This window comes from Empidonax traillii, unplaced genomic scaffold (assembly GCF_003031625.1).
Source record: "Empidonax traillii isolate 1590-97213 ecotype Southwest subspecies unplaced genomic scaffold, ASM303162v1 scaffold82:size1209730, whole genome shotgun sequence".
Lineage (NCBI taxonomy): Eukaryota > Metazoa > Chordata > Aves > Passeriformes > Tyrannidae > Empidonax > Empidonax traillii.
Window position 1 is genome coordinate 233,985 of NW_020955275.1, and position 25,910 is coordinate 259,894.

General features: G+C 38.8%; 1 protein-coding gene across 3 annotated transcripts in view; it reads right to left on the minus strand.

Annotated features, from left to right (window-relative positions):
- Positions 1 to 25,910, minus strand: part of MOB3B (MOB kinase activator 3B) — a 78,930-nt gene that overhangs the window by 33,379 nt on the left and 19,641 nt on the right. The window contains exons 3-4 of one of the 3 annotated variants that reach the window (XM_027881014.1): positions 17,651 to 17,750; positions 9,156 to 9,762 (exon numbers count right to left, since the gene is read on the minus strand). In XM_027881014.1, the coding sequence (XP_027736815.1) occupies positions 9,156 to 9,573 (418 nt within the window). In that variant the 5' untranslated portion in view covers positions 9,574 to 9,762; positions 17,651 to 17,750. The remainder of the gene's footprint in view (positions 1 to 9,155; positions 9,763 to 17,650; positions 17,751 to 25,910) is intronic. The other 2 variants (XM_027881016.1, XM_027881015.1) reach the window with 2 other exon arrangements.

The window sequence follows — 25,910 nt, forward strand, 5'->3', positions numbered from 1 at the left end:
CTCTGAAATACTTCCAGTGACAGAAATCAATAGTTTATTGCTCCCTGTTATTCCATATTTTAGATTCAGAAATCTCACTGGAAGTCAATGTGAGTTAGAGCCTAACTCCGTTTCCCTCATATTTATGAAACCCAACCTGATGATCCTGATACAACAAACATAGCTTTTGTAAATCACCCCTACAAAAATCTCCCATGAAGAAAAGTGTGCTCAAAAAAAAAACCAAACCACCAAACAGCATTGCCATTCATGTAGAGAATGAAAAGATTTTCAAATTTTATGTAAAGAGGACCTCTTAAGACATATTTTAAATAAAATGAAAAGAAGTTTTGTGTGCATTAACAGTTGAGGCCTTATAATAGGAGACATGCTAGGATAAGATGGGGCAGATGACAGGAGAGAATAACAAGGAAATCCTTTATTTTAGCTGAAGGCTACATTCCATGTGATGATTTTTTCATCTGGAATATACATATAATTGCTTGCTTTACTGTAAAACCTCTCAGCTCATGTGCAAGCAGTTGAATGTTTAGAAGGACATCCTCAATGTCCTGCAGGAGGCATGAGCTGTGCTGAACTAAGACTTTATCACAACCCTGGTGGCAAATATTCACATGAGTGAATAACCCCAGTTTCTTTGAGTCAAGAAGTTCTTGTTTGTTTTTTTTTTCTCCTTTTCTACTGTTGGTTTTACAGATGACAATTAAATTACTGTGTCTTCTTTTTCTTTTTTTAGTTTTTTAACACCTTTTGCCATGCCTTGGGACATTTACAAATGTTTGTGATCTCTGCAGCAAAAATATATACTGTTAGTTAACTGCTACTCAACCAGCTCAAGTTACAACACAACTTGAATACTAAATTGAGCACTGTTTTTTGCTCAAAAATTTTGGGTCTAGATGGGAAAAGAAAGGCAGTCGTGGTATGCAACTAATTTTAAAGCACATAAATTCTAAACAGATGTATTGTTTTAATGCCCAAAAGTTCACTGGCACTTTTCTAAAAGATTTGATGTCACCCAGCACGTGGTTTGGAAATGTAACTGCTGCTGAGGGCTACAGCTTCATGCTTTAGGGATTTGTCTATTAGAGGACTAAGTTCTTTCTGTTAAGGCTGACTGGAGCCAATGCTGTACAAACAACAATCACCATTATTTCACCATGCTAATTTTGACAGCATACATTTATTGTTAAACTATCATGGTTCTCAGGTCAGCTGAACACCAGCTTCTAACAAGAAAAGGTGTTTCTTTCCATTCAGATGAGTGATTTGTCTTTCAAAGGCAATCTGTTCATTGTCCTCCGTTTTCCCTTCCAACTATTAACTGTCTTTGATTATTCCCTTCTTGATAATCTGATTCCAGATGTCTCAGCATTTCTTCTGTTTCTAATGAGTCAAAGTGCCACTGATTCACACTATGAGAATGAAATACAAGTTTCCACTGCATATTTTCAAGCATATGAAAGGGTACAGCCTCCCTGGAGTTCCTCAGACATGTTACTCAATGTAAGATGGAAAGAAAAAAAAAAATCATGTGTCAGCATTGTCTGTAAAGCCTGTTTCACTCCTGTTCCACTGTGTTACTGAGATGCTCTGAGCATTTATCAGATCTCTAATCTCTGACTTTCCTGCAAGGGGGTTTTTCAGCTCAGTCATACAAAACAGTCACTGAACAGGTATCATATTCGAAGGATTCTAAGCATGACTCAGAAGATTTTCCAAACGAATCAAAACTTCTAAAGAGGGACACATGTGAAACATCACAAAAATCCATTTGCACACAGAGGAACCAATTACCAGTTGGTAAATCAACTGCTGGAGAGCCCCTTGTGTTAGTCTTGAGGGAAAACTGAACAATTTAGACCTTGGCTTTTGTAGCTTTTCTCTACTCGAAAACAGTTCTCTAAGTTTAAATGTGTAATTGCAAGAGTTGGTGTCTCATACAAACAATGCCAAACACAGAAAATTATTTGATATTTCCACAGCCTTTATGCTGCACAGTTAAGTTTTGTGGCACTGTAACTGAAGAATTTTTACTGTAAGTGTTGTTCATCTCTGTGACACAGAGCCTGTGAATGACTCTCAGGTTGCAGAGCCCTTCCCTGGGGATCCTTTTGTTAATGTGAGTACTAGCACTGGCGACAACACTCATCTGGCATCCCTCAGTACACTGCTTAGGCACAGAGAAGGTACATTAACCATCAATGCAAAAGTGAAGTTTGTTGCTTCAAGATGGCTTATGCAGTCCTGTCCATAACATTTGTGCTCCAGATCCTTCACCAGCTCCATTGCCCTTCTCTGGACACGCTCCAGCATCTCAATGTGCTTCTTGTAGTGAGGGGCCTGGAACTGAACACAGCATTTAAGGTGGGGCCTCACCATTGCCAAGTACAGGTGGAAGATCACTGCCCTGGCCCTGCTGCCCACACCATTATGATGAAAAGGCTCACACACGGCTTTTATCCACACAATGTTTTTTAACCGTGTACTTTTTACATACATATTTGACTTTCCTCCAAAAAATACCTATAAAAGACAGGAGAGCCTCATTTAAAAGCAAATAATGAGTTTTCCCTCTCCAAAGGTTTCTGATTTTGCTCTAGGTACACACTCTATGTGAACCTGGAAGGCCAAAATTCTATTTGAAAGATGGCCAAACTTAACGGCAATATTGGTGCTTCTGGCTGAAGGAAAGACATTGTCCTTGACTGTGACTTTCCAGAATTTCCCTTAGAAACACACTAAGTGGCACTCCAGCCACTCCATAGTGAAGTCAAATTGAGATTGTACTTTAAACAGGACAAAATTATTTTAACTTTATATCTGTGACTGTACTTCATTCTGATGATTGTTACCGCTCGTCTGGGGAGCTGAAGACCCCCCTGACACACATCTCTTCCCTTGTCTAGATTCTGCATAAAACATGCCCCCAAAGTACCAGCATTGTCCTCAAAAGACTGACTTTAAGGATGAAAATACTTTGTGGGACTAGGGATGACCATGAATTTTCTACCATATTTCTGAGGTTAAATAACAATTTTAATTTGGAAAAAACCAAAACAAAAAACAAAACAAAAACCAAAACAAAAAAACCCAAACTAAAACAAAACAAACAAACAAAAGTAGTCACTGAAAAAACTTATACTTGTGAGTCTTGTTTGGGTTCCAAACAATGAACCAGCAAAGTCATTATGATATGTAAATTCTACTCCTACACATATTCTGCTTTGCAGCCTATGACATAAAGTCTATTTTGTAAGGTTTCAAATAAAGAGCTGTTCTCCCTTTTCATCAGGGAAAGGAATGCACACAACTGCAGAATGCAAAGTCCTCAGTTCACACAAACCCACTTTAGCTAAAGAGAAGAGGTCACAAGCTCAGTTAGGGTAGGAGGTGTGGTTGCAGACGATGATTCTCTAAGAGACTAATTTAAGTACTGTCCCACAGCGTATGCAATCACAATGTGCTGGAGAGCTAAATTCCTCAAGAACAAGGGACATAGCACCTATTGGACAGACCACTCCAGTTCCCAAGTGGGACAGCACTTCTCGAAGATACCTGCACTTCTTTCTTCCTCCCAAAACAGTGTTAGAGTGAGCAGAGATCCTGAAACCTTTCAGTCTTTGCAACGCCTGCTGACACATCCCCCTCCCCATGAGCCATTCATGCTACCAACTGAAGTTTCCTTTTTTTTTCCCCCCCCCCAAGTTTCTGGAGCATGGAGAATGGAAGAAGAAAGCTACTGAGACCTGCTTTTCTAAGAATTAGAGAAAGTGTTTCCTAGCCCTTAACGATTACCATAATACAGAATGCATGGCATATCAGGCACCAGGCTTCTAATATACATTCTCCAGGTGAGACAGCATTCCTTCATACCAGTAGTGCCAAATTCTTCTCATGGAAAAGCAAAGAATGTGCTGAAGAATTTGCATTTACTTTCTACTGCAAATACTTTCTATTATTATCAGAGCTAGACTGAGGAATTAATGAAGGGTTAATTCAATATGTCTGAGCTGGAAGTGGAGATACACGTACTTCAAATGGCACATCTAGCAACAGGTCAAGATGATACACTAAGGAAGGCATCTGGAAAAGATAGCTTTGGGAGCAATGACCTGTCTGTCAACAACGACTGGGCTTGAGGATTGTCTAGACTACTCCTGACCTTCAGTCCCTATTCTTGTATAAGTAGAATACCTAAACTACTCAAGGATTTTAGACATCAGACAAAAACAGGGAATCAAATTGCTCCAAACTATAATCTGTCTGCAAGAAAGCAATGAAATGTTACGAAGACCAGATAGACAGCTTCTAGTAAACTGCATCACTCACCATCCAGATGGGGTCAAGGCAATTTTCATCAATCTTCTGTGATGGTACTCTTGAAGCATGCTAAGTTTGTGGGCTAGTTCATCTGCCAGCTTAGTTTACTTAGAAGCATCAGTTAGATCCTGAACCACAGGAACTGGAAAAATTGGAGAGGAGGAGGAAGGTCTGACATATAATCTAGGAGTAAAGTATCTATCTGATATTTTCCAGGCACATATATTTCAAGACACCAAACTGTCTAAGAGATAGCTGTGCTGCTGCTGTAAATTTTCTGTTACATACATATATGTATAGAACAAAGTTTAATGAATAGAGCAAAGCTACAGCCATAGGACAGTCTATGTCTTGAAGAATTTTATTTCATTGGCAAAAGTGGTTAATTCAAAGCTCTTGGCAAGCACATCCATGCTGAAGGAGCGATCAAGAAAGGGCAGCAACAGGGAAAAGATGATAAGCGTTACAAAACAAAATTGTTCTATAGCCCAAATCCAGCAGTGATGTGGCAGGTTTAAGGATTAAGCTAAAAGGCTCCTCTTTTGGAAGCAGCACCACACATATGCTCTGTGCAAAAGTTCTGAAGCTGATAGCTACCAAAATTTACTAGTCAAACATGGACCAGTCAGTGTATTTCTAGAGATACAATAACTTTTCAGCTGAAATCCTAGCTTAAACATTTTAAAAGTATGTTTTCATTTTGATAAGTCACAATTAGGCTATTTGACTACAGTAGCTTAATAACCCTTTAGATCCTCCTCTATAAAAACTCTCATAACTTAAAAGTGGTTTTGTATTTCCTTTAATGTCAGATTTCAGCTTCTTAAACTGCCTAACCAGTTATTAATCAATTGAGCTCTTGTTCCTCAGGTAGCCTGGCTGTGCTGAAATTAGAATTAAGAGTCACAGGATAATTAAGGTTGGCACAGATTTTGGGAGGCTTGCAGCCCAGCATGCTACTTTATATAGCCATCAGATCAGATTGCTCAGGGTTTTATTCTGCCTGCTCTTGAAAACCCTGAAGCATGGAGACAACACTGTGAGATCCTGGATCCAAATCTCACTGAGTTATTGATATGGATCAGAACCAACTCACTGTGAGTGTAGCGGGGGCAGGGCTTGGGGAGGAAGGACTGGGCCTAGACCTGCAGGTACATGTTGTGATGTTCTCCAAACTGTGTTATGCTGGAGGTCAGATGAGAATAATGATATAATCCCCTGTGGCCTTAAATATCTGTGTATTTTTCCCAGTGACTCTTACAACAGAAAAAAACCTCATTTCATTCGGTAGAAAATCCAAACAAGACAGAATTAGTTAAGAAAGCTGCTTGCTTTCTTAACTCCTTTTTTACGCTGTCCAAAGTTATATGATGAAAGCTGACAATGACAGTTCAAAAGAACCTGCATGTGTCCTAAGGATCTACTGCTTTCAACTCCAAAATATTTCTTCAGACTGTTTACCAAAAAGCACAGAGATGAAAAAAGTAGAGGGTGGTAAGAAAAAGTACTTTGGAGGCTATAGAATATTAAGTTGTCTATATGAGCCTGAGAAATATATGCCTTGAATTGTGAGATTACTAGGTGCCTGGAAGAGCAATTAGTATTTACTGAAGAAAAAGAGTTTACCCTAAAGCCAAATTAACCTAAAGCACACTACAAAAATGCATATTTTAGACTAATATGGATAGCTTCACCAGAGTGACCTGAGCAGAATCTGTTCTGTTCCTGCATTCCCACACACTGAGGGCTGAGACAGGTCTGTATGGGGTTACAGGCAGAACTTCTTTCCAGAGTTGTCAGTCCCTTACATGTCTTAAGTCCATTTAAAATGGACAACAGAAATTAAGAATAACAGAAATGTCTGCAATCTTCTACAGACTGTTGGGCCATTTTAGAAGGACAGTCTTTAAAGTTTTGCTATACAAAGAACAGCAAAGAATATATTTGCTACACAAAGAATCAAATACAAATTGGTATACAAAGAATCCTGATACTCAGTACCTGTATTTGTCACCTGCACACAATTCTTAACAGTTCTTCTGTTGCCATATGAGGGCTCCTTATTTCCTGCCAGCCAGTTCAGTATTAGTAGGAGAGTGGCTGTGAGAGGAGGCTCTTTACCAGAAAACGAATAGACCAGAATGACTGGACGAAGAGAGGAAATAACACCAGACAACAGGACATACAGTGATTGGGAAGAGGCCAGAGGCTATTGTGCCAGTGTAGGCACTGACTGGGTTAATACAAAATCTATAACAATTTATAACTCAACTGTACCTATGGTCATTTTTTTATACCACAGTGGAACACCATCACAACAAAAAAAGAAGATCCCACCATACCTGGCCATCCCTATTCCGAAATTATTTTCGTTGAAACGAGCTTCTCAGAGAGAACTGTTCTTAATTACAGTTCTTGAAATCTCTTTTTAGATAGTTTGCATGGGATATGTCAAATGAAAGAGGAAAAGCTTAATAGGATTAAGCAGAGAAAGGTGTGTTCAGGGTTTCTGTGATCAGCTCTTATTAATCAGTCTGAGTCTCTTCAAAACTCATTTGCCAGTGGAGAAGTCAGCCCAAATACCATCCACTAGACACACATTTTTTCCAGAACAATTATCTGCAGACTAGAAAGATTCAAATTAATCTCTTTGAGTTAGAGCCACTCAATGTTTTAAAACTGTTGCACTATTAGTAAGGACATATTTTGTTTTCTGAGTATATCAGCTTTCAGGATCTACTTCAGCTGCTTTAAGGAATGGACAATCACAATTTTCAATGACAATAGAGGTTTGCATTAGTACTATGCCTCTGAACTCTATGGTGTATCTAACCAGAGGCTGCTGCAGAACATATAGGAACAAACAGTACCCAACACAATAACAGAAGTTCTCTCTCTAATCAATTGGGAAATACAAAGCATGTAACAACACACATGCTGAGTGACTGCATTGCCTTAAATAGTGTTATAAACAGTACTCAGATAGGCAGGCAGTCCACTGACTGTTTTGAGTGCCTAACTAGGGACTTGCTGACAGAAGAGGTATCCAGAAGAACAAATTCAACGCAGCATATATGCCTCTAAATTGCAAGATCTAAGGCCTCTCAACAATTTTACCAATAGTTTCATATGAAAACCAGTGAATTGAAAAGATAATGAAAAGTGTGCAGGGGGCCACTGTGATATCTGCAACAAAGGCTCAAGAGGAGGGGAGGGGAAATACATGTACAAGCGCTGCTCTATGGAATAATGCTCCAAAGGTATCTAGAAAATCTCTCTATGGGACTTCTCCAGTCATCTCGGTCTGCAATATGAACATATCACAGTCCAACACTCCAAGAAGGCTCGAGCGGAGTTTTCCCCTTCCCTCGGGTCAGTTCAGAGTGAGAAAAAGATTTTTATGGACATCAAGCTTTCCTGTTTTGACCTGTATCAGAGTCAAGCCCCATTCTAGAGACCACAGGTCTTTACCCTTCCTAGTTTCTTCCTGTTTGATTTAATCAACAACAGTAGAAGCTGCTGGGAGGAAAAAAACCTGTAGAGTGAGAGTATTTACTGATTCCATTCTTGGGCTTACAGTAGGTAAGCCATCAGGATAAAAGTTGCTCTGGACGTATCTTACTACAAATATAATGGAAAAGCATCTAGAGCTGAAAGCCTGTGTGTTACAGATTATTTGTTTGTTCAGTAAAACCCATCAGCATGCCTGTGTGCTACCTGCTCCCCATATCTGCTGACACACCACACTGCCTGCATATGCAAACCACAAGAAAACAGAGCAATACTGAAATACTCCAAGGTGGAAACTTGGTATATCAAAAGCCTGCAGAAATACCAGTGGAAGCAAAATCACATATTTCTCTGCATCTTCAACCAACATTCAATTTCAAAAAATCATTCACTCTGATGAAACATAAACCAACAAATGCTTTAGAAATCAAACTCACTTTTCACTACACAAAATAAATGACACTGCTTCTTCTGAAATCCTCCTTCTTCTTCCTGTGTTGTCAGAGTCCAGATTAAAAAAATATAGTTACTGCATTCTTCTACCTATCAGTGTAGAACTGGTAGGAACTGGGAAACAAACCACAGCTTTGTCCAGACAAATAGCTGTCAAGCCTGAGAATAATGTATTTCAAAGGTCAGGAATTACTGATAGACACATCATCTACCAACTAGCCGCAGGCCCTCTCTGTACATAAGCTGCAAAATATTGGGCTGAACTAATCCAAACATACTATCTTCTTTTTTGGTAGCAGTCTGGGCCAAGTACTAATATACAACATCTCACATCTTACAGCAAACTCCCAGCTTTTCCACTTGAAAGAAGTAAATTAGGACCCACTAATTTAAACTGCTAAAAATCACGTAAGTACATTGACATCTCTAAGGTATCTGTCTTTTTTTTTTTTTTTTTTTTTTGTATTTTGTTATTCCATGCAGCCACAGCTAAAGATTTGGGCTTTAGTTTTGCTTCTGATCCATTGTAAATAGTATCCATTCTGGATCTGTCTAAGTGGGCAAGCAAAGTGCAAAGCCATGCAAATCTGATTAGCTTACAAGAAGGTATTAATGCAATGCTGACCACCCTCACTGATTAACGCCAGAGGCTCACCAGAGACAAATATTCGAGACTAACAAACTCCACCCTATCTAGCAGCCACAGTTAACATTTCATACGTTTCACATTATTTCTGAACCCTTCCCCCCAGCCCCCCACCCCACAATGTTTAACGACTAAGTTCCTAAAAATGAAGGTGGGAAGAGAACATGCTTAGTACACAGAATGAAAGGCAGTTTATGCTTTAGGACATCTCCCTCTCACTTACCTACTCTCGTAGGAAATATGTCCTCATTGTTGATTTGCACCTCGATCCAGTCCATGAGAAGATTCATATACTGGGGTGCTGGCAATGCTGTGGGCTTCTTGTATTTCAGGTCATCCTGCCAGCGGTACTCGTACTTAGGGCCTCCCGACATCACTGGGCAGGTCCTCTCCGTGCAGAACTCACAGATAGTTCCATAAATGAGGTTGATCCTATTGAAGAAGTCAACCACATGAACAGCCACCCAGTCATTTTGGTCTTCTCCACTGGGCAACTGCACAGCTGCTTTCAAGTCCAGGCCTGAGTAGAGAGATGCCTGAGCTCGTTTGTGAAGTTCAAACCTCTGGGTTCCAGGCTCAAACTTGCGTTTTGGACGGAAAGTCTTATCTTTATTAAAGACTTGCTTCAGTGCAATGGACATGTCTGCTAATCTTCTCTTCTGCAGTAGCTGGCAGAAAACCACGTCTGAGATTTAATGCAGGTATCTGAAAAGAGTTGCTCCCTATCACAGGTCCTCCAGGCTCTGCTTTTTTTCCCAGAGAAGCTCGTATTAATTAGAGCAATCTAGTAGCTCTTCCTCTTGAAAGCCTCCTCAAAAGACATCAAGTCCCTAAGGATATAGAAACAATACACATCAGTGGTAAGCTGGAGTCTGGTCCTGTCAGTTTGATACTGTTTTACCATAATTTTCAAGTAATTATAAGCTGAAAGTACGTAACAAGCTAGCCTTAAAAACTGGCCAAACATTAACTTGATGACAAATTAAAGGCAAAAAAAAAAAAGTGTCTCATTTTTCAAAGTATTACAGAATTAACTTTGTTCTTTTTAAATATCTACCCAAATAGAGGCTCTCAAGTTATAAAGTTGGGATTTTAATAAACATTTTATAACCTCCTGATTTTAAAACTAACCTTTTCATTTTGCTGTATTTTTACAGAGATCATATAACATACAAAATGTGTGTATAAGTTTAGTAGACAAAATACTATGTGACAATTTAGAAGGTATATCTAACTGCTTCTTAAGTGACCAATGGTGCCTCAAAAATTTGCCATAGCTGTGGTGCTCTTCTCTGTAGGGAAACAAAATCCCCAGGCAAAACTTCTCCTTATTTGTTCTCCATTTTAAATTACTGAGCTATTTGCTTTTGCAAATGTCATAGAACCTACTTAGAGTGAAAACTGCAGTATTGCACAGAAGTAACTCCTATTTCCCACAGATGCATGGAGATTGTTACTTTTCTTGATCCACCTTCAAAAACTCAGTAGTGGGACTCAGTTTTCTATTGTATTGTATAGAATTATTAGAAAGCAATTGTAAAGCTGACACTTTTTTTTTTAATAGCTCTACTCATCTTCTCTACAGGGGAATACTTGGCATTGTTGTTCTTACAAAAACAAGAATATAGACTCTGCGTTGTTCCATCTAACCTACTCTGAGAATAAAGAATGGTTTAATAGCGAACCAGGTGGAAAGATAAATTACTGCATTAGAGTTTTGTCCGCTCTTATACCTGAAAAAAGTGTACATCATCACTAAATGTAGGCAGTTAGTAGGTGACAGGGTAGATAGGCGCTGTCTCAGACTTTGTTTTAGTAATGAAGATTTTATTAATAAAGACAGATAACAAACATTTTATTCTGTGGATTATTTAAATTAAATAACACAATATTTGTTAAATTTGCACAGAAATACAAAAGTCCCACCCTATCAGCGGCTGATGAATTCTTATGAGATTTTGTATGCACCACTGTTTCATTTAAGAGAAATCATATCCATGAAAATTTTACAAGTCTGTGTGTGCCTAGCACTAATTCTTCTGAAGAGTTGCCCAAAGATTTGCTGAGGGGAGAAGAAAGGAAGAGAAAAAGGTGATTCTTTTTTCTTAATCACCACGAGAAAGCAACACCTTCCCAAGCAAGAAGAAATTTGGCATGCTATACCCTGTGCCCTCACAATAGGGTGTAAATGCCATAAAAAATCCTCTCCCAAAGAGCTGAAAGATTAGCTTTCAGCCAATTTGTCAGCAAGCAGCAGTTACAGAAAACCAGCAGTGAAGTGCTTGTTTTAACTTCTGCTAATGGTATGATGAAGGGATACTCCAACAGTGATTTTATAAACAGTCATTCTTTCTGAGCCAGCAAAATAGAAGCAGTTGGGGAATGAACTCCAGGGAGATTACTGTCATATCTGAAACACCCGTTGAGTAACGTTCAAAGACAGAGATCCTGAATTATCAAATCCAGAAATTCTGAAACCCGACAAAGGTCATGGAAAGAAGACTTTAAAGAAAACTAGCCTTGGAACAGCTAAGTGTTGGCAGGAAATGCATGTACTTTTAAACAGTCAACAGTCAACTTTGCCCTGCAGTTTGTTGTTTGTTGCTAAGATCCACAACCTCCGGTTCTCAAATACTCTGCTGCAGACAGCTGTTTACTTAAAAGCCTTTCAAAGAATAGGCGAGTACTGCTGGATAGACTGAGCTTGTGACTGACACACTTGGAGATGCCATGGAGCCATTGTCCCAGTTTGCAGTAATAAGGAGGTTAACTCCAGAGTTTTACAGCTCAGGCAACTACTTGTTTTCCCATTTTAATATACCTGATGTTCTTGTGTGGCTACTTTGACTGCCTTCCTCACCTGCAAATATTCACCAGAACATGTAAGGAGTTTTTATTTACAACAATATGCTGAGCACCAAATAAAACTCATCTTCAAAAGAGACATTTTAAAGCATAGTACTCACTGCTGTTAAACCTTTTCCAGAAAAAACAGAAAACATCACATTTTATGAACTATTTTCTACTGAATATGCAAACATAATTAATCATATTAAACACATACTGTTTCCCACTACTCTCCATACATTCAGTAAGTCTGCATAAGACTAATTACAGTAGGAAAAATACAACCAAACCATCAAGTAAATAACTCATTATCTCAAGTCTTCTGTGTACCAGGAGTTACATGTTGAAATTGTCTGTGGAAGCACACGTGCGTCCCAGTCAAATTTATCTCAAACACTCATCCAAGAGATTACTGTGTAGCCAGGTGAAACTGTTCTTTAACTCATCAAGGCAGAATCAGGACAGAGAATTTCCTATACATTTCCTTTCTGGAGAGTTTTCTGTTCAGCATTTTGCAATAAAAGCTGAGGGGTTTCCTCTGTCATCTTTCTATCTCTTTCATCTTTTTTCATCTTTCTATAACTTTACACAATACAAAAATACATTCTATCTTCGCTAAGCTTGCTTGTGGAAGTCAAAGTCACTGCTTAGCTTCTTTTAGAGATATAGCTCTCTCAAAATGAGGCTGAAGGCTCTGGAATGCCAGGGAATGGATAGATTTGCTTTCTCATGCATTTTCACGTACAGAAATGCAAAATAGGAAAGTGTATGACCTGAATTTCATAAAAATACTGCAGTGAATCAGCCCTCTGAAATATCTTTTTGCATCCTGTTTCTTGATGGTATTTGCTGTCTAATTAACCCTTCTCTTCACTCAAAATCTAACAGAAATGAATGAAGAAATAAGCAAGAATTTAGGCTTTTCTGAACAGTTACAAACAGCATCACCTTTACTTCCCTAGAATAAAGAAGGAGACAAATAAACAGGCCCACCTAATTTTCAGAGGAGATTAAACACAGAGACTTTAGTTTTGGATCCTTTAGAGGCTGATGCTAATAGGAAAGCTCTAGCCAAAGTCTGTGGGCTCTAAGAGCATCTTTACTGCTTAGGTAATAAAGTGGAGAGAGTTAATGGTAGGACGGCCACTCTTCTGCTTAGGACTGAATCACTAATCCGTGGCAGGAACTCATTCACCATTAGACTTCCGACATGCTGTACTGTTTGAATCAACAATCAATGATGAGAGGTTTGTTATTCCATCCCAAATCATATACTGTCAATTAAAACTTTGTACTGGAGGACAAACACATGAATGAGAAATGGTTCCAGTTTCATTATCTCAGTTGGTGTCTGGAGACTTACTTCAGAGTTGAAACACTGTGAATAATATTGTGGTATTGGTTAGGCTGGATCACAACTCCTTGAAATCTGTGGCACAGTAGCAGCCACCCTTATTCCACATAAAATTAAATTTGACTATTGCTAACAGATACTTTGCAGTTCACTGTCATATAACATCAGCAGATACTGCTGATATTACTGTCACAGTATCAGCAGAACTGCTCCTGAATACTTGTGTCAAAAGTGACAGAAACTGGCTTCTGATCTTTTATGGCAGGCCCTAATTACACAGTTGGGCATAAAGAATGACATTGTCACTCATGATATTTGGCTTAATGGTATACAGTGTTCTGCATGCTCTTGTGAACTAGATGCTTAATATATGACTGTCCTGATAAGGGCAGCTCAGAGAGGTTAACTCCTTCCAATCATTCAGTTTCTTTTCTTTCTTTCCAGAGCAATGTATTTCTGAAAGTTTGTGACAGCCATCAATATCTTTTCCTGATGGACTATTACATACCAAAAATAATACAATTGGCTGAATTTCTTTGGTGACAGAGACATGAATGAGAATTGTAACCACAGATTAGGAGATGCTCAGAACAGAGAATCAGACCTCACAAGCTCCATTCATGGCATCAGCACCACAGTGATCAATCCTCAGCACCTCAGCCTAAATATCAGGTATACCAATATCTTGAAATAATAAACCAGTCCTGCCATGCAGATTCCACTGAAAAAAAAATTCACAACAAACCATACACTGTGATCGCCATCATATTGGAGCCATTGATGAATTAAAAGCATACTATGTAATTTTTTGATATATTTTGTATTAGATAATGGGTAACAAGACTGCTAAATGACACACTGTTTACAGACACATACTTTTCATTACAGCAGTCTAGCAAGAAATACACAAGCTTTAGATATCTGCTGGGAAGGTAGCTGATATAATTCCTGCTTTATTAACGCAGAAAGTGAGGAAACATGACTTGTCCAGCACCAAATAAAGTGAATTGTCTATCCCTCAGGATGCTATGAAAACTCACTCTGCATCAGCTGATGTTCTTTCCAAAATCTAAGTCGCCATTCCTCATTCTTTCAGGAGTGATGCTGGTTGAGTGGCAATTTCCTTTTCTCTAAAGCTACTGGGATTACTTGAACTAATAACCACAATAACAACATAGCATCATCATATTTTCCATGAACACATTAGGCAACGTTAAGTAGAACGATTACATTTTTGTGTCCTGGTGCTTTGCTTACAACAGTTTAATTTCACTTCTTTTGACAAAGTTCATGGTTCCCTTCTATACAGAGTACAAAAAGAAGCCACTCTTTCCTTTTATGAAAACTGGTTGTACAAAACAATTAGAAGTGACTTAAAAAGAGGTAACTTCTATGATGAAGTTGTTTGACAGCAGCAGAATCAAGTATAATTACTCAAATCTTAGATGATAAGTGCAGGTTTTTAATGCAATTTAAGCACATTTTTTAAAACAGAAAATAACTGTGTTTTAACAGAGAAGTGACCTCTCAACCAGTATCATTCCAGTACCTTCTACAAGTATTAAATCCATCTGAAGTTCTGTAAAAGTACACTGATCACCATGATAATACTGAAAGTACCCTGGCACTTCTTCACTAGAAGTTTTATACTGTTACAGCATTCAAGTCAGTCTAGTGAAGAACATGGACTTACTGTAGCATACAGTTTAAGGTGAACTGAAATAGGTATCTCTCAGAACTATAGTAAAGAAGCTGCAAAAAATACATGACTTAGAGTACACTGTAGTTCAGCCTCTGCTCCCCTGTCATCCAGGAATTTAACGTCTTGATTCTTATAGACTGATAGCTGACAGTCACGTAGGGGTACAGATGATCACATTTTTTCCCTGAAAACTCAGTCCAACTTTCTCTTCTCCCCTTTCATGTTCCCACCTTCTTGTGATTTCCCCTATGATACCTAGCCCAGGTACCTATATATCCCCTTGCAGGGAGCTGTATGAGATTCAGACGTAAACCACAATAATTAAACAAATCATCATTTTTTTATCCCAATCAACTTCTTTGATTCCATGTCTGGCCACACAGATCAGGGAAAAGAACAACACAAGGAAAGGTCTGTGTGGAAGGCAGAGGATGAGACAGATGGAATAAAACACCATGGGAGTGGTTATTCAGCCATGGCCACTTAAGTAAATCACAGTGTTTGCCATGATAATTTCAGACCTCCCAAATCTTTAAAGCAGATGGGAAACTCCCTTTAGCTCAAGCAACTACAGAAGCTGAAGTCTGACAGAGTGACAGGTCACAGTGAAGCACGGGGTTGTGACAGTCCCTTTCAATCCTGTTTTTTTATTACTCACCCAGGTTTTTCCAGTTCTCTCCCTGGTTTACAGGTTTTTACAACTCTGAGCTGTGGCTAGCACACGTGCAAGCACAGTCACTAAACCACATTCTCTGTAAGCACACAAACAGCCTCTGCCTTCAATTATCAAGCCCTGCTTGAGAGATGAGACCTGCTACATCCTTCCACCACCACCAAAAGCAATGTGGTGACTTGCATGTGCCTTGTCTCCTCAGATGCTGTTACAGTCATAGCTCTTGTATACATGCAGTTAACCATACTGGTGGATTGGGTGGGTCAGCTTAATGCAGCATGAGTAGCAATAGAACCACCTCAGTAACCCTGCCATTGCCCAGATCTCTCAGTCTCTATGGATTGAGACCTCACCACAACAGTGGATGGTTGATAGGCCTTTGCAGTATGAACATTGCAGCATTTGCTGCAACAGAGAACAGTTATCCTTCATTCCTTTAAAAACAGTGGTTACTTTTAAACTGTGGTTACTTTTCAAAAATCTCTTTGTTCTGTGCAGCTTGATTCCTAAATGTACATCCTGGCTTTTAAAAGCACTGGTACAACTGAGTAGAGACCGAGAGCATTAAAATAAGATTTCTTGCTCACTCCTACACTATCAAACCTACACCCTCATTCACACAATTCCCTTACAAAAGCCTAAAACTAAATTCACTCACATCTGTAGAAAAAATGGCAGTCAGTTCATGTGAACAGTAAGGAATAGCAAAATATACACACACAAAAATGTGTTCTTAGACCTCAGGGCCTTCTGCAGAAGACAATAAAACTGGCTTATCTGCTAGAAACCAGTAGTTTATGCCCTAGAACTTCAAGAGTCCTATTCTGCATGCAGTGGCCAAACTCAGTTTTATTTTTGGTCTAAATCTTTGCTTTAGGAAACCACACATGTCTTCTGCTTTAAGAGAAGAAGTTTAAATAATATGTTCCATCTCAGTGACATTTCAGATAAAAGCACTCATTTTCTTGTCCAATGAAAGCATGCAAAAAACCAGAGATACAGTGTCAGAGTCAAGTTACAAACACTATGCTGGCAGAAACAAATAACTAACACTCTATGATGAAAACAGAACTTCCTGCAAGCATAGACATGGAAAACATGATGCAAAAAGGTCAGCTGGCACCCATTCAGACCCCTTAAGTCTTAGTCTGGCTTCTGCCACCAAAGCTCAAGTTAATGTGGCAGAAGGGACAGCAGAGAGAGAGGCTGGTGACACAGCACCTCAGCAACTGTCCCAAGAAGTTCACGGTATCAGAGGTGTTTTCCAAAGCACAGATCTGCAAGGAAGCTATGACAGCTTTGGTGTGCTGCACCCTTTCCGGCAAACTGATAACTCATAACATGCGCATGATGATTTTCAGATGCAAAGAATTACCCTTAGCTCCCTGTTTCTGAGAAACAAAATTTGCCTAAAATCATGTGGGAATCAGTGCAGCTCCTCAAATTGACTGCGAGTAACTCAGAAGTGATAATTTAATTGTGAGTATCTTCCAATTATCTATACCATAAATCAAAAACCTTGTCCTGAAACAGAGCTCCAGCAGATATAGCACCCAATCTACTAACCTTAAAACACAGCTCTGCGTGAGTATCAGAAAAGCTAAGTGAATGAAATAACAGAAGAAATCTGTTTCCCATGGTTTGGATCAAACCACTCAATATAGCAGGTAGGAAGAATGGCAGCAACTACAGTTGATTATTGACATTTTCAAACAAACCAAGGAAACAAAGTCAAGGTATTTGTACACATCTTCTGAAGAATGCAAAATATTTCACAGATCTGAGAGATGATGGTTTTGTAGCTCAAGAGCCTGGTTGTAGCCCACAACTTGGCAAGTGATACGATGCTTCAGCAGCATGCAATGACATGGCATAGCCTCTGCAAGTGATGGTGGGGTCATACGTATCTAGTTGTGGGATCTGTGCTTGCAAAACTCAAAGAAATAAATCATTCACAGTGTTGATTTGTATGTTCGTCTTAACTCACAGGTCTAAATTGACTTGATGTCTGAAGAGATTTTTCTGTGGAGAACAATTCTGATCACCACCCTGCAACTTCAGCATGTTCAACCTTACCACTTGGCCAAGAAGACCCACTCCTACACACAGGGGGAAAACCACAGAATCTGCCAAATAGAATACCTGGGACAGGACAATCATCCACTCTCCAGAGCTCTAAATCAGCAGTCTTGCAGGACCCACTTGGAGTAAAGAAACTGGGTTTTTTTGCCAACTGTGACACCTGAAATATGAAAGCAAGTAAAGGAAGTCAGAAACATGATATATCAAACAATTAATATTGGAAAGGGCACTTGAGAGTAGTAACTACCTCCTCCTAGGACTGCCAGCCTCCTCTGCAATTCGCTATACAACTGTTGCTGTAAGGATTGTTCACCTGGAGAGAGTTTAGGACAAAAAAAAAATGTGCTGCACTTTAATGCAGTTTAGCAGACAGTAACTGGCCAGAACCATATTGACTGGATAGCTCTGCACAGACCATAAAGTACCAGCACTAGAGGATGAATGCAGCAGCAGTATGTTCTAGGGGAAAACTGTGGAACTGCCTTCTTCCCTCTGTACACTGAAAAGTAACCAGTTTATGACTCTGCTTTTCTAATGTACTAAACTACTTTCAAAGCCTTCTCTGCATACTGCTTGACCTGTATTGTACTTCAGAAAGCATTTAACACAGAAAATAAAACTAATCACAAACTTATCTGGAAGGAGGGTTTGGGTGTGTTTTTTCTTTAAAAATTGTCCCTCTAGTAAGCACTTTATAGGCAGAAGTACAGTGTTTGATTACTCTTTACAGTTTGTGGTCAGAGCAACTCTCATACAGCACTAACTATGCTTGTAACTATGCACACAAAAGATTTACTATGACAGAAATATAGGGCCAAGCACTTAAAAGGTAGGAAAAGATGAAAACTTCCTTCAGTGCAAGTTAAGAATCTCACTTCTCAAATCAGGTTGCCCACAGCTGTGGCTAATAAACACCCAAGACTACAGGAAAAAAAAAAAAAGGAACAAAAATTATTATCCATACAACATACATAAGTAACCAGCAGGGAGGGTTAAGATGGGTTCTCTCCCCTACAACCACAGTAAGCAGTTTACTCTGAAGCAAAATGAATGAGCACTTCTTGTACTTGTGCAGCCACAGCTGCCAGCACACAGGGAAAGCACAGCTGACCATCTCTTGAAGGTCCATTTGAAGGACTCTGCTTTGCACTACAGGGTTCCCACAGCCTGGCACTGCTCAGTTTAGCTTTAATCAAGAGCCAATTGCTGATTTTTATCAAAAATCGACTGTAGCTGGCACAGTTTGAATGTGGGAGTTGTCAGGCGGCTAAGCTTCCTCCTACATAACTAGTTTATGCAGTATGTTTTCCACACCACATCCCTACCAATTTCTGACTAAGAAGAAAGAAAACTTAATAGCTTATTCTTTCTACTCTTACATTTTCTGTGTGTGTCACATGCTGTGACTCAAAAGGAAGGTCTTCATCTATCTCAGGCCCCAAACAGAGCAACACCATTGAAAACTTTTATTTGGTGGAATAATTAAAATGTTAGGAGGGGGGTTCTGTGATGATGTTTCCTCATGAATCCTTGAAACCTTAAGGTCATTTCACAGGCCATGGCTTCACAGAATAATTTTAGTGGGAACTGCTAAAAGGCAGTCTCAAATCTTGACACTTTTTAACTAAGTGTAGATGCTGGGGAGCATACCTTGCAGGACAGACTGTCTTATCAAAGACACGTACAAAGCAACATCTGGTTACAATGATTGCAGCAGTGGAGGGATTCACAGAACCGCCAGTATACCACTAAACACATACATATCACCTGTATACCAGAAAGATTCCTATTTCCTCAAAGTAATATTGCACAAGACTCACGTACTTACATGACACTTAAGACATCAGAAGCAGAGGTTGGTTCAGAGTAATTATAGCAAACAAAAAAAAAACACATCAAAAAAAACCACCACCAAACCCAACAACAACAAACCACAAAGCAATGAAAAAAACACCAGAAACCCCAGAAACCCCAATAACCACGAAAAAACCAGCAGAAGACTCACCCCCAAGAAAGAAGGAAACAAAAAAAAAGCAAAAACAACAAAAAAAACAAAACCCCAAAAACAACAAAAAAGAAAACAACAACAACAACAAAAAAGAAAGAAAGAAACACAAAACCAGATCACTGAAGAGAGAAAACAGGCAAGTAGGAAAGCCAGCAAAATAGTGGAGAAATCGTTGGGGTAAACAGCTCTGTACTATCTGCACTACCTGCACTTAATCTGAGTCTTCTATCTTATGCTTTAATAGGTCACCCCCCAGTTTGAGAATCTGAATATTTGGCACTTTACTATGCATTAATATTCTGCTATTGTAACACTATCTTAAAAGAAAACCCAAGAAGGTTTTAAGATACAATCTTTGCAGATAATTTGGAGAACCTTACCCAAATCATAATTCATACATTCAATTAAATTGTATTTAACTGTAGAAAAACAAAAACAAAAAATATCCTCCCAAAACATCTGTTATTGCTTTTTCTTAGAAGATGAGGTTAGAGCACCTGAGGTTTATACCCTACCACAGCCTTCCCCTTGCTTCTGTACAGTCTTCCAAAAGCACTTGGATCAGCACCAGGCTTTTCACCCATTCATCCAGACCATGGCCTAGATGCCATACCAGGTCTCACATCATAACAGAAACAAGAGTATATGTTATATTGTTGAATGTCTCCATGCCTAGGTTCTGTACCTCTTCCCCTCTCCTACTTCCTGCCAGAAACACACAAAAAATAATGATGCTGAGATATTTTTTCACTACATATTTAGCAGTTCTATTACATAGTTTTATTATATTTATTCTAACATTTTATTTTATCCATTAGAATTTGATAGAATTTTTTAACAATATTAAGAATGGTGATTAAACTCACACAAAATTTTAGCACTTGTAATTTATTCCTAACTTGGCAGTAAGCCAAAACAGCTTTAGACCTACTGCCTTTAGGATGCTTTCATTGTTTCGATTGCTTCATATATAAGTGGTTAGGAAATTGCATTGCTACCTTGCAATTCTTTTTCCTATTTCAGTTACATCTTTTGCCACTCAGTGCATTCCATACATTTATAATTTTGATCCAGTCCCAAATTATTTAAGTATACCCAGCTGTTTCACACACTGTACCTGCTATCAGAGAGGTAGATGCCATCAGAATATTCAAGGCAGCAATCATAACAGAATCCAAGAGTACTCCCAAATAATACATCTGTTCTCTGAAAAGAACACCACCCAGGTGACAGACTGAGAAGACTGGATCCCTATCCTAACACAGCAGGGACTGAAGTCCAAACTTGCTTTAGAAAAATTAATGAGAACCCAAGACAGCAAACCAAACATCCAAGTTTCTAAGCAAGCAGTTTTTTGAGGGAGCTACTAACTTAGAAGTACAGTACTCTGATTCCTGCAAGACTTGAAACTTCAACTAGAAGTCTTCTCCTTCTTTAGGAGTCACCAGTAATATCTAGGGAGTACCAAGGTGAAAACCATTGGAGATGTATCTGCAGATGTCATGATTACAGTCAATGGGATGGTAATTAATAGTTTCTCCCTTCATGTGCTACAGACTCGCATCTCAGTGATGCTGTAAGATCAGACAAAGATTCCATAACTCTTCCCTCTTCTGTTCTTTCTCTATGAGTAATTTATATCCCTTCTATTCCTGTCTTCCTTTCAAAATACCCTCTTCATTTGCCTTGCCCTTTTTTTTCCTTTCTCCTCTTCTTCACTCATCCAGAAACTGCATCAGGCTTCGGTTTAACTGTCAGCTAAGCACCGGTTCAGAAGGCTGACAGCAAAGGCTGCTGGTTACATCCCATTTTGTCTCTATTGATTCTCATAGCTTCAACTATGGAAAACAATCAGGCAAACATACAAAGATAGTGTAAACCACCTGCATTTGCTGTCCTTTATATCACTATGTTCAGACGGGTGCAGTTATTAAATTATTGCATGTGTGTGGGAGTACATGCAATTAGAGGATTATTTTCCTTGTGGACTTCCTGTTTTAAGAACAGGACAACATATTACAAGTTATAAAGCCTGTAAGACCAGAACCTATCACACAATTCTTTAGCTGCTTACTCTAAAATAAAAGGACATTAGCTCCATTTAGGCCAGAGCCAGACTGATGTGGCACACAAGAGAATTTAAGATAAACCCCACTACTTACTCTGTGATTCATTATTTAATACACCTTCTTAAATTGGCATGAAAAGTGTGATAAGTGATATATAAATTTATATAAGTGATATATAAATTTAGAGAACATGGTCACTTTAAAGGAACATGATAAAATATAGGAGAAGCTTCAAATTCTGAATACAGCAGTTATAATTACAATGGAATAATCTACTACTGCCAGAAAATCAGGATTTTCCGAATTCTGCTAAGCATCATCATTTTTCTGTTTCTTTTAGGTCCAGCTTCTTTGTTGTAAAATGAATATGGACACTGGCACTATATTTTCTGCTAAAAGAAAAAAACAAAAGTCAAATCAACAGACAAAACTTGTAATGCCCTAAATATGCAAAACCAAAGACCTAACTTGCAATGCAAGCACACATTCAGATTCAAATATATCTATTCAATCACTGTATCGAACAGAACCAGTTAAATTAAGCTTGCAGCAGTAAAGGGGTCATGTCGATACATTTCAACAAACAGATGACTTTCAGAAATCCATCCAGATTTCTGAATGGGTTAACTGAGATTTACTTTATTATAAAAATACTGTTAAATCTTATGAATACAATTAAACCGTAAAGGTTCTTCCAAAATGGTGTAGGCCCCATGCAAACTGCACTATTCCAGTGTAATTTCATGAAGCACATTGCTTCTACAGAGAGGTATGTAGATGCAGCATGTAGCTGTTCTGGCCTACAGAGATACAACAGGTTCCCTTCACATCTTGCAGATTTCATTCAAAGCTTGTCTCTTTGATGTAATCACCAATTTTTCAGGAGACACACCCATGGAGGCAGAATATAACCCTTAACTTCTAATACACAGGTACCCATTCAAAACCCCTTGAGCCTAATGACCTAATACCCTGAAAAACTCCACAGAACAGATGTTACCTATGGCAGGTTGGAGACATGAAACTTAACTGTTGACAGCAGTCTTTCAATATACTGACTCATATTTCACCTCTGTGGCAGAGATATTCTATCTAGGCTGTGAAACTGCATACTCCACACCTGAAATGTGCCTTGCATAAAAGAGATTTCAACATACGAATGCTGAGGAGTAAGGGGTAACCTTATATGCTCGCTTCTGCCTTTATCATTAGGACTGTTAGATTAATTGCATGATTTATTCCACTATCAGGCAGATGTTACAGAACAGTTTCACTGAAAAAATACAGGAAACATAATGTCAAACTTTATGCTTCTTGTCTGCTTAAGACTTCATGTTTTGGTTTTTAAGACATTATCAGATGAATTAGGCTAGAGTGCAGATGGTGTGCTGCTGTACTACTGTTCACAGGAGCATTAAAAGACGAGACTTTCCTGGAACAGATTCCAAAGTGCAGGCAGCAACCCAAAGAAGTGAACTGGTTCAACTAGACTTCTTTTTTTTGTGTGAATGTATAATGAAATCACAGAGGAAAGGGGACATCTATGAGGAATACAAGGAATCAGCTCACTGATCCAGGTCTCAGTATCCCGGAAACCTAAACCAACCCCTACTGTTATTCTACTGTCTACTTTGAGTTGAAACACTAGCATAAACACAGAAATGATCTTCAGGAATAAACTTGGAACATAAAGAAAAATTGTCATTTTAGCTGCAGTTGCCCTAAGCAGAGAGTAAGAACTGAAGCATGCTTTCTTTTCACAAGATGGAGGTAAAAAGAAGCACAGAATAGCATGAAACTGTCCCAAGAAGACAAATTTACCACCAATTTAACACCTTCTTAAAGTAATGCAATGTCTTTTTGTAGGTAAACATGTTCTCACTTAGAATTTCAAGTTAATTTTCTATGTCAGTTTTTGCAAACTGAGTATCGATCTTCTCCACTACCATACCTATACATATTTTCCCATGTTTACAGACCTGAAAAAAGTATCTGCTAGCAGCATCATACCTTAGTTCCAGAGGAAAACTGTGCCAATGACTCTGTGGAACATAAATAGTAACACTCCCTTTTACCTATTTTTGTTGAAGGGAAAAAACTCTTTATCTGTCAACCATGAGATGCAATGGGATGTGAAGGACCTCCAAACAATGAAGCTTTAAGAAACGGTTCCTAAAGACGATTTAATATTTCAGAATTGGTTGCAATTGGCGCCTTTCTATAATGTACTAAACCAGCCCACTAATGGTAATTCTGTCTTCTTTCCACCTAACGTAAGAGATAAGAGAGCAGTCTGCAGGGTAAACAAAGATTTGGCTTTCCAACATGAAAAGTCATGTCAAAAATATATTTTTAATGGACCTGATTTTTTGTGGGCTTCCCATCAGGTGTTTTTGAAAACAAATCTTGGAATTTAAGAGTCTAAGACACATTTGAAAAAAATCTTTCTCATCTGATGAAATATACTGGATCATTGTACATCCCTTCCTTTTGTTTGACTAATAAAACAAGTCCGACCTGTCTAAAGAGAAGATTAGCTTTGATTATTAAAAGCAGTACAGTTTGTGCTGAATTTAATATGAATGCCTGATAGTATTACTGCAGTAATATAAAAACAATAATTAGGACATAATTAAATCCCACAATTTACAAGTGACAGGGCAATAGGAACAACACAACAATGTACTGTTCATCAGCTTAATTTACTGCATTACGGAGCACAAGCCCATGCTAAGAACAGCTAATGGCTCTGCCTTAGAAATATAATGATTACAATAGAAACTCAGCAACTCCACTTTTCTGGACAATATGTCAAATTGGCATAACAAACAATCACACACACTAAACCAAAATACTACATGAACAAAGTTCCTAGCAATAGACTCCAGAAACTCTCAGTTATCTACCAGTAACTTAATTCAGTAGGAAGCCATTCATGAAGAACAGAAAACAGGACAACTATGCTTTTGGATGACATGGTCAAAAATGGACCAAATTCAGAAACAGCAGAGGACTGAACAAATTTTGACTGTATGACTTACAGGGACAACATATCACCTGCCAATGAGACAATTCCATACTGAGCACAGCCTTATCACCTAAACCAACTGACCTGGCCAGCACTGATGCTTCATCACGGCACAATAAGGACAAAAAAGTATTGACTTTGTAGTTACAAGCCCAGCCCAGAAATGTCACTGCACTACACTCCTCATAGTATGAAAGCCAGAGAGGCCTTCTGGCCCCTTGGAACACTGTTCTAGCATTATGTTCAGGATATCAGTGCTCCCATAATGCAGAACACTGGTGGCCCTGACACAGATAAATAATACAGTAGTCAGCAGGAAAAAGTGCAGCTGCCACTGCCGTGAGTGAGAATACAGCAAAAGCTAAAGCTTTTAGTTAAGCTGTGTGGGTATTGGTCTCTTCTCCCAGGCAACCAGCAGTAGAACGAGGACACACTTTGAAGTTGCACCAGGGGAGGTTTAGGTTACACATTAGGGAGAAGTTCTTTACAGAGAGAATGACTGGGCATTGGAACGGGCTGCCCTGGGAGGTGATGGAGTCACTGTCCCTGGAGGTGTTTAAGAAGAGACTGGATGTGGCACTTAGTGCCATGGTTCAATAGACAAGGTGGTGTTAGGTCAAAGGTTGGACTCGATGATCACAGAGCTCTTTTCCAATCTAGCTGATTTTGTGATTCTGTGATTCTCTGCGGTTATTTTCATAGCAAAATACGTAAGTCTGGGGCATTTATTTCTTCTTGGATGAGGCACTGGGTAGTGGTAAAATACAGAGGGATTACAGTTAGAACCAAGACAACTGACAGCTTGAAATGATCTTACATAGCCTCCCCTTGTGCCCTTACGAATTCAGGCTCCTACCAGGCACCTTATTTTATTTTTGTTGTATTGAATAGGTTGCCATAAGGCATTGGGCATTATATTAATAGGGTCTAACCAGTTGAATTCAGACTCTCAAGGCTAAATCCTTTACCTAATAAATCACATTTACTCCCTATTACCGTGTGAAGCTTTCTATTGCAGTGTAAATTAACTTCTTGTATCTACTTCCCTTTCTCTTAGGAGACCTAAAGCTACGACCATCTTTTAATCCTAACCAGTTCCTAGATAAGGAAGGTAGGACAGATTTTGGAAAACAAAACTGCATTGCTGATGCACAGCACTCTCTCCAGTCTGTTATTTATTTAGTAAGTTCTGCTTTGTTAACATGTTAGTTTACA